This window comes from Polistes dominula, unplaced genomic scaffold (genome assembly GCF_049000335.1).
Source record: "Polistes dominula isolate Pdom_NZ unplaced genomic scaffold, Pdom_raw_medaka contig_281, whole genome shotgun sequence".
In the NCBI taxonomy this organism is placed as follows: domain Eukaryota; kingdom Metazoa; phylum Arthropoda; class Insecta; order Hymenoptera; family Vespidae; genus Polistes; species Polistes dominula.
The window spans coordinates 125,669-135,728 of NW_028301067.1; the positions used below are offsets into that span (position 1 = coordinate 125,669).

The 10,060-nt window shown below is 33.3% G+C and overlaps 1 protein-coding gene across 1 annotated transcript; it reads right to left on the reverse strand.

Moving 5' to 3' along the window:
- Positions 1 to 734: 734 nt before the first annotated feature.
- On the reverse strand, positions 735 to 2,307 carry LOC149031359 (uncharacterized). The gene is made up of 3 exons (XM_089176266.1): positions 2,085 to 2,307; positions 1,173 to 1,457; positions 735 to 1,033 (listed from the first exon to the last, which is right to left on the reverse strand). Exons 1-3 carry the CDS (start codon positions 2,305 to 2,307, stop codon positions 735 to 737), a joined length of 807 nt encoding a protein of 268 aa, XP_089032392.1.
- Between the last annotated feature and the right edge of the window lie 7,753 nt (positions 2,308 to 10,060).

The window sequence follows — 10,060 nt, forward strand, 5'->3', positions numbered from 1 at the left end:
AAGTATATTTTCACGATCTTGTCTTGTCGTTTTTTTCGATTTTTCGATCCTTCTTTTCGACTATGCTAATGCTATGTGCTATGATGCTGCGATGCTGCTGTGCTGCTATGCGACTATGTATGTTATGACCATCCGAATACCGCATACCGAGTAGTAGATATCAACTTTTTTATTTTCAAACTTTTCGATGCAACGATACATAAATAGCTGAGCGAGTGCTGGGCTGCAATCAAAACAAAAACAAAATCGAGACATACCGAAAATTATATTTACATATCGAATTATCGTAAATTATCGTACAAGTTGGATTTACGATCGTACAATGGTGCACAATATGTGACGAGTGCGATAATTATCGTACGAATGGGATCACTGCTGTCGCTTCAGCGCTTTCGAGGTCTTCCAACTCTTCGTCTTTATTGTGACTTATCTTGGGATATTTTGACCACTCGGTCATCAGTCATGCGAGTGATGTGGTCATTCCACTCTACTTTTCTGCTTAATATCCAGTCGTTAATGTTCTCGATCTGGCATGCTTTCCTAAGGCCTTTGCTTCTTACCCTGTCCCATAGTGATTTCCCAGCTATTCTGCGAACTATCTTCATTTCAGTTACTTCCATGATTTGGCGTGCTTTAGATGTTTCAGGTCTTGTTTCTGCCGCATATGTTAGTATAGGCCTTATAGCGGTTTTGTATATACGCGCTTTTGCATCTATTCATAGGTGCTAGTTTCATTAATAATTAATTAATATGGTGTCGTTTAATAGAGAGGCTGTTCTAGCTGCCTTAATGGCTTGTCCTCTTACTTCTGACTCTATGTCACCGAAGCTCGAAACTTTTATGCCTAAGTAGCTGAATTCTATCCCTTGTTGTATTAATTTGCCATCGACAACCAATTTAATTCTTAGGGGTGTTTTAGATGTAGTCATGCATTCAGTCTTGGATGTTGATATAGACATCCCGAGTGTCTTGGCAATTATGTTGAACGTATACAGGAGCCTTTGCAGGTCATCCTCATTTTCTGCTATCAGGACTGCATCATCAGCGTAACACGAGATTTTTATCTCACGGTTCTCCTATTCGATATCCTCTTTGTTCGCTCACCTTCTTTATGATTTCGTCCATTATAATGTTAAAAAGTAGGGGGCTCAGTGAGTCATCCTGTCGAATACCTCTTTCCACCATTATGAGTTCTTTGAGTTCGTTGTTTATCTTTGCCTGTATTCGATTATTCCGATAGATGTCTTCGATAGTTCTGATGATGTTACTCGGTATTTGTCTGTCATATAGAAGGTGCACTATATCCTCCAGCTGTATCCGGTCGAACGCCTTTTCTAGATCTATAAAACAGAAAAATGCTGGTTTATTGTATTCTATGGACTTTTCTGTTATTTGCCTGATCACAAACGCTGCATCTGTGCATGATCGTCCAGTTCGGAAACCTTGCTGCTCATCTGCTAATGTGATTCGCTCGTTTATCAGGTTCGTTATGACTTTGGTCACTAATTTCAGGGTGGAGGACAGTAGATTTATTCCCTTGTAATTCGCGGGTGTAATTCTTGTCGCCTTTCTTAACACTTAGCCGACCACTCGGGGAGATCTCCCCGTCTCAATGTAGATCGGTGCCCGACCGATCAGGGAGATCTCCCATAGTGATCTTAGGAACGCGTTTTTTTTTCGTTTAATTATCTTTATAGTGTAGGAAAAAAAACTAGTATTCAGTTCTTTTTGTTACATTTTATTTTCTGGAAAGGAGAACTCTATTCAGAAACTAAAGGGAAAGTTTAGGAGGGCCATAAAACCATAAACAAACCTAAGAATTATCGGGATATATATGTATATATATTTGGTAATTTGTATAAACAATATGTGAAATCGTTAAATAAAATTGTTACCCCAAGATATAAATGACACTTAAATAATTTTTAAACTACTTTGATTTCAAATACCGCATATCAGTACGTGTCACTTGCGAATAATGCGTGGTGGACAGCGTAGTTTTGGTTGCTCGAGCGTGGTGGAAACCGTACAGCTCGCTGCGGCGCGCGTGGTCGGCTAAGTGTTAAAGAGAAGAATTGTTGTACTTGTCCGCCACTCGTCGGGAATTTTTTGTTGTTCAAAAATTTTTTGTGTTAAGACCGTTAACTCCTGAAGCAATCTTTCGCAGCCATACTTGAGCAGTTCGTTAGTGATATCATCCTGACCCGGACTTTTCCTATTTTTGAGTTTATTCAGTGCTTTTTTTATGTCCGACTCATTTATTGATATCTGGTCGTCTATTACCACACTCGGTGCTGGTTGTTGCATAGGTGCACCTTTATATAGGTCTTTAAGGTAACTGGTCCACGTTTCCTTACTAATTTGACTAGCGGGTATTAACTCGTTTGTTTCTTTTTATTGGTTTCTTATGAATCGCCACATCTGTTTCTGGAGCCCGTAAAAGTCTCTTTCTAGTCGCTTTGAAAAGATCTCCTAGTACCTGTCTTTTAGTTGTCTCACCGTAGTATCGGTTTTTGTAGGAAATTAACTGCTCTATAAAAATGATGTCTTATGTTTTGGCGATTAAATTAAGCGTTCAAATGATATTCAGAGACAGAAATCAGTACACATGAAGGTTTGATTTATATATATATATATATATGGAATTCCACGTTAAATCGGTCACTTTTGACCCTGACCCCTTTCGATTTGGCTGAAAGTTTTTTATCCTATGCTATCCTATCAAAAACAATTTTTAAATTTTTTTCAAATTTTTTTACCAAACCAAAAAAAAATTTTTAATTTTTGAAAAAATGTCTCTTTTTTTGAAATGGCTACAACTTCTTTAAAATTCAATCTATTAGAACGTTTTTTTTTAAATATTTGTTTTAAATGTACTTCTCAGAAAAAAATACCAAAAAATTTCAAAATTATAAAATCCACAAAATTTTCGCATTTATTTCGAAAAAAACTCGTTATTTTCTTGAAGTTCGTTATTTTTCATTTTTTTTTTATTTTCTACAAAAGAAACTTTGTCTAAATCTGCGATTATCCCTGCCAGTCCAAGAGTAAGCTGAGTTAGTTTCCTATTTTTTTTATTTAATTGAAAACAAATTTTAATTTATTTTTTTTTTTAAATAAATTATGCAATTAAACAATTTTACAATATTATATACTTAATTTATAGTCTTAAAATACAAAGTTTTTCAAAAAAAAAACATTTCAACCTTTCGTTTTTTGCTGTAAAATTATGATGGGATTATTACCTTATTTTTAAGTCAGAACATATGACTTTATATTGAGGGTCTAAATAAGTTACCATTACGTCATGTCTACGAAAAAATTTGAAGATTACTGTATGACCTATGTGTGATATCATTTTAAGGTCTTGTGTTCACTGGGTTAGCTGTGCAGTAAATTACTTTTAACGAATCTTATGTAGGGGTGATGGTGTGGTGGTTGGCGTGGTTTCAGACAGACAGAAAAATATATATATATATATATATATATATATAAGATTTTATTGAATCGAAATAAAAGAAATGTTTATTATAATATAACAAAGCCTTAGTTTTAAGGTTTAAGATAAAGACCGAAAGAAAAAAATAAGTAGAAACCGTACCACACTCGTATAACACTCACTCGTCACACCGAATCAAGAAGGGCCCAGGACCGCCCTCTTCACCGCGCTTATATATGCATTCACCCCATCAATGGTCCCTATCACTTCCGTTGATCATTCTAGAAATCTTCAGACTATTCCTAATCGGTCAAACAAAAAGACTTCTTCCCGATTTCCGGTTCGGGAACATTCGAGAGATTTCGGGGTGTTTAGAAACGATGACGTCAGCCAATATCGTACGTTTTTCTTTCTTGCCACATGCACTCGTATCCATATCGCTGCGTGTACTCACACTCATATCCATATCGCTACAAATCTTTCATCAACCACTTCCATGTACACCATACACTCGCACTCTTACATATATATAACTGAAGATGAAATGACTAAATACCAATTTTTCCTACACTTATAATAAATATTACATCTTACTTTTTTTATTATAATTCTGCGTTATTATTTGTCAGACCTACCTGTTACGGCCTTGACTCCTCAATTAAGAGTCCTCTGGTAATTAGTTACTGGGGATGAGAAAGAAGGGATTAGAATAAAATTAATCAAACACGTAGTTAGCACAACACATTCTATTTTATAGAAAAATTATTATAATTTTCTTTATTTCGCAAATATTAAAATTAATAATTATAAAATACAAAGATAATATATATTAATTGTATTGTCTGAATTATTTAAAAAATAAAAAGAAGTATTGCAAGATACATTAGAGAAAAAGAATTGAGAACACTGTTGAATACAAATGCAGCTGACAAATTCCATTTAAAAACAAGTAAATTACTGTCACATTTCAAATCGCATATAAGAAAATTATACCTATTAAGAATTGTAATATTTGCGTATTTAAGAAACCTATACTAATTTTTCAATGGGAGGGGTGGAAGGGAATAAAATCTGGACGACAAAAGGGGTCAGACAGGGATGTCCAATGAGTCCGATACTCTTCAACATATTGACAGCAGATTTAGAGGAGGAATTGATAAAAGGAAGATGGGGTGGTGTAAGGGTAAGAGAGAAGAGGATACTCTCATTCGCATACGCGGATGATATGGTTTTGTTTGCGGAAAGAGAATAAGAAATGAAAAGCATGCTGAGAAAGATGGAGGAGTATTGTAATAGAAAAAAGTTAGAGGTGAATGTGGAGAAAACAAAGACACTAAGATTTAGGAGAGGAGGGGGAAAAATAGAGAGATAGACTGGAATTGGAAAGGAAAGAGGATAGAAGAGGTGACGGAGTTCAGGTCTTTGGGCTATAATTTCAGAAAGAATGGAGGACAGGAAGCGCACTTGAGGAATAGAGTAAAGAAAGCAGGGGCAGTAATGAGGCAAGTATGGGGATTAGGGAGAAGAATATTCAGCAAGGATTGGGGGAGGAAGATATGGCTTTTCGACACGCTGGTGTAGACGGTGTTAAGTTACGGAGCGGAGATATAGGGGTGCGAGGAGAGGAAAGAGATCAAGAGAGTACAGGAAAGGTACATGAGATAGACACTGGAAGTAGATTGGAGGACACCAGGGTAAATGATAAGAGAAGAAGGAAAAAGAGATTAACTGGGAACATGAGTAGCGAAAAGAGTTTGAAAGTATGAGGAGAAGCTAAGGAGAGGAAAAGGAAGTGAGCTGGCGAGAGAATGCTGAAAGGAGGCGCGGAAGAGAGAAAAGGGGGAGAAGCTGAGATGGAGAAGAGGAAATAGGAAGAAAGGAGGACAAGGTTTAGAGAGTGGATAGTGCAGGACAGGGAGAAGGTTGTTGAGAGTTCAAAAGAGATTGAAAAAGAGGTAAGAAGGCGGCAGGAGGACGAAAGGTGGATGAAGGTACAAAGCTCCAGATATAATAAATGGTACAGGCTAGTGATAGCGGAGGAGTTAACAAAAAATTGGGAAAGCAAGTGGAGTGAAGAGAGGAAGAGAAGAGTCGTGAGATTAAGATTAAGAAATGAGATGAGGGAAGGGTGATACTGGGAGGGAGGAGGAAAGGAAACGCTGCAGGGTGTGCGGGTCGGAGAGAGAGACGTGTAAGAATTTGTGGGAAGGTTGCATCAGAACGATAGGTGAGGAGGACAGGAGAGGAATAGAAGAAAAGATAAAAGAGATTATGGATCAGAGTGGAATAAGGGAAGATTGGATGAAGAGGATTGAGAGTATAAGAGAGGGAAAGGAGGAACAAGGTCTGGAGATATGGTGATAAAAGCGGGGTTGCGGGACGAGTGGAGGGGAAAAGGAGGAAAGGAGAAGCAGAGAAGAGAGTAGGTTTCCAAAATTGGAATAAGAACGTAAAAGAAGTCATTTTTTAGCAAGTAAAACAACCCTAAAAGTCAGAAAAAATAACTAAAGAATGGTTTGAGGTTTAAGGATTTACTTTTTTAGGACACACCCCATAGTCTGCCGATCTGAAACCAATAGAACACCTATGGAGTTTACTGAAAAAAGCAGTTGTCAATTTCGATCATAATTCAAGATGTATTATTGAATTGTGGTCAAAAGAAAAAGTCGCTTTCAAAAAAATTAAGCCTGAACAGTGCAAAAATTGAGTAAATAGAATGCCAAGACGCAAAAAAGCCGTATTGAAAGCTAAAAAAGGGTATACGAATTACTAAAATTTCGTTTTTCTCTGATACAAAAAATTGATCAAATCAAGGATTTGTTAAGTTTCTTTAGTTTTGTATAAATAATGCAACATATTTAAATTATTTCTATACTATATAAACAACAAAAGTCACATATAATGTGTGACATATTGAAATAATTTCTGTACTTTGTGAATTACAAAAGCAATGTAAAAATTAAAAAACAATGAGAGCATTTAATCAATTGTTCGAGCTACTGTATATATAGATATAATACATCAAAAATTATAGAAAGTAACTGTTTAATTCAAATATTCAAAATTCAAATAGACATTGTTTATATAATTTAGTTTTTTCATATTCAAACTGTTGTTTATGTTTAGATCAAATATAAATACAAGAAATAGGATTTTTTTGTTCAAATAAATAATATTCAGATTACAGGATTTGTAGATAAAATATAATTTTCACATCAATATAATTGCATTAATATCGTAAAAAGTGCAAATAATTCATATTATAGTTTATACTTTTAATTTATTTTAACAAATTTCTCATTATAAGCGTTGATGTATTTTTATGTTCTTTATTAATGAAAGACTGAAAATAAATTTGAATTACAAGAGAATTCGTATCCTATTACAGATTGAATATTGTTAATTTCTTTTAGTTACAAAAGTAAAAATGCATTATACACATATATCTATATTTCTTCTCTATATATATATTTCTTATTTAATTCTATGCTTATCAGTGGAATATATTTTGAATTTAGTAGCTACAAATATACAATTTCAAGATTACAAACAGAAAAAAAGAATAAAAGAAATGCAACGTTGACAATCAACGATAAATCATATAATATAACCTAACAAAATTATTCCTTTTATTTTATTTAAATAAATATATTGTTTAATTTAATTTAAAACTTATTGAATATGAGAATCCGCAGTCATAAAATTTATATTTCATATACGTAATAAAAAATGTATAATTTATTTTATTATATTTTTTTAGCTTTTTTTAAGAGTCGAAATAATATAAAATTGAACAAATAATCGCAATTAATTAAACATACAATATTTGATGAAAAATATAATCTAGATGAAGCTTTTGGTTTTACTCAGGCAATCGAAAAAAATGAAAACTAACCAATCAGCTTGCAGAATTTCGGCGTCATATTTATATTGACAGTACTCTTAGAAACATTGAGATCGTTTAAAAGAAAATAACGATTCCTTCCAGCTTTAACGGGCCGTAAATGCAGTTGTTTCACCTTTTCGTGAATATGTTTACTGCACATTATAGACAACTTTCTTAGTCCTTCGTAGATATTTATGATAATACTTTTTTTTTTATAATTAATTAACAGTAATCCTTATGTATAGTATATTACTTTATATAATCCTTATATAAAGTAAACAGTTCTTCTGTTTCAGGCTGGACTTTAAACATGAAATGTAGATAAGTGCTGATATTCCCAAGGTGTCGAGGTAAGCGCCAAATCATTTTTGCCGTCTTATTGTCACGATATGATCGTTGTCCTACCCATTCTCTCCTCCCTTCTTTTGTTTTGTCAACAACAGTGATCAACGAACGATTTTTAGCTAATGGTTCTTTATTGAATGAGTGACTGCAAGTAATTTCTGGCTTATAATCGGGTTTGTCTTTCCAAATTCGCTCTATTGCTGGCGAGATTAATGCTGGAGTAAGAATTATCACGTGTACGTGACAGCGGCTAACAATGTTAACATTATGTACTGTTCTTAAAGCTGTTCACATATAAAAATAGAAATGAAAGTTATAAATACGCCATTATATATGCATATGCAAGTATTAGGGGGACCGAAAAGAATCAAAATTTGTCTTTGATTACGAAATAAATAATATATTTAAAGATAATTTCCATTACATTTTACAACACAACGCCAGAGATTAGGAAATCGTAAGATTTCACGTTGAAGAACGATTACTGATAGTTCATTGAAAACCTTTTCCAAACAGGTTTTCATCTCTCTAACATTGTTAAAGGTTTGATCTCTTAATCTACGTTCTAACGAATTGAAAATGTAATTCGATATGCAGAGATCTAATGAATAGGGTGGATGAGGTAAAAGTTCCAATCCAAGCTCCGTTATTTTGTTCTGAACTACATCTGCATCGTTTCGCCTTGTGTTATCTTGATGAAGGATCCTGTTTTTTCCATTGACCAAAACAGATCCTTTTTTTACTAACTCATGTTTCATTCGTTCCAGTTGTTCGCAATACATTATAGTTGTAACAGTCTTACCAGGTTCGAGCAATTCATAGTGAATGATTCCAAAATTATCCCACCACACACAAAAAAGTCTCTTCTGTATTGTTAGTGATGGTTCAGCTGTTGAAACAGATGCTTCCTCCGAAGAAAGCAATTGTTTTTCTTGTACAGAATATTTGCATACTACCCACTTCTCATCTCCAATAACCAATCGTGGCAAAAACGGATCGGCTTCATACCGAGACAAAAGAGACGCACAGATAGTAAGCCGTTGATCGAGCACCGTCTCCATCAATTCTTCAGGAACCCACATTCCTTTCTTCCACACTCTTCCCATGCGATGAAGATAATTTCTAATTGTGTTCTCTGCAAGGTTCATTTGCAATGATAATTCCGCAACTGTTTGATAAGGATTTGAATCGATCAACTCCTTTAAAAACTCCAACTTATCAGAAATTTCCATTTTTGGGGCATCTTCAAGATTCCTATTTCCATTTCGAAACTTGCGAAACCATGCATAACACTTCAATGTTTTCAAAACATCCCCAAAAGTATCGTTAATTCTGTTCACTGCTTCGAAACAGTCCATTCCTTCATCGAACAAATATAGCATATATTGACGTAAGTGTAATTCGTCTATTCTTGTCTTTGACATATTTCCTCCTTGGTAGAACAAGAATTTGTTAACCGAAAAATACAATTTACAACCAAGATTGAACGTAACTAACTTTCCGTGTTTACAGGACCGTGTACCGTCACAAACCAAATAGAAATGAATTCATCGAAGAAATTTTGATTACATTTGATCCTTCTAATACATGTAAATATAAAGATAGGATTGATTAAACATATTCCTGTAAATTTAAATTTTTTTTGATAAAGTTTACAAACTAAATCAATCTATTTCAACTTTAAACTAACGTAAGTTCAAATATTATTATTGTTACATATATGAAATATTGTAAATAAAACTAGTACGAATGATATTCGAAAAATAAACTGAAATATATGAAACCTATTTGAATTGTCTGTTTACTGTTTTAATAAATCCTTAACGCAGTATTTTTGAAAATACCCGGCCCAAAAATCAATTATTTTATATGTATAAGAGTAAAATTTAAAACATTGCATGCGCAAAAAAGTAAAAAAAAATACAAAAGTAATTACAATTTTTATAGCAGCATAAAATACGACGCCGCTCGAATTAACCCTAGTTAACCTATTTGCGATATTACAAAAACAGAAAAATTATGATCAACATTTTTGTTGTCGCCATTTTATCATTATATATATTAATTCATTTATATTGATGTGATAATTATATTTTATCTACAAATCCTGTAATCTGAATATTATTTATTTGAACAAAAAAATCCTATTTCTTGTATTTATATTTGATCTAAACATAAACAACAGTTTGAATATGAAAAAACTAAATTATATAAACAATGTCTATTTGAATTTTGAATATTTGAATTAAACAGTTACTTTCTATAATTTTTGATGTATTATATCTATATATACAGTAGCTCGAACAATTGATTAAATGCTCTCATTGTTTTTTAATTTTTACATTGCTTTTGTAATTCACAAAGTACAGAAATTATTTCAATATGTCACA

Excerpts from the sequence above, each read along its gene's own strand:
- LOC149031359 (XM_089176266.1), bottom strand. The coding sequence starts at position 2,307 with ATGCAACAACCAGCACCGAGTGTGGTAATAGACGACCAGATATCAATA. Across the intron at positions 1,458-2,084 it reads TCCCGACGAGTGGCGGACAA|CAGATGAGCAGCAAGGTTTC; the intron begins GTACAACAATTC and ends GAATCACATTAG. Across the intron at positions 1,034-1,172 it reads ACTCATAATGGTGGAAAGAG|TCCTGATAGCAGAAAATGAG; the intron begins GTATTCGACAGG and ends CTGATGATGCAG.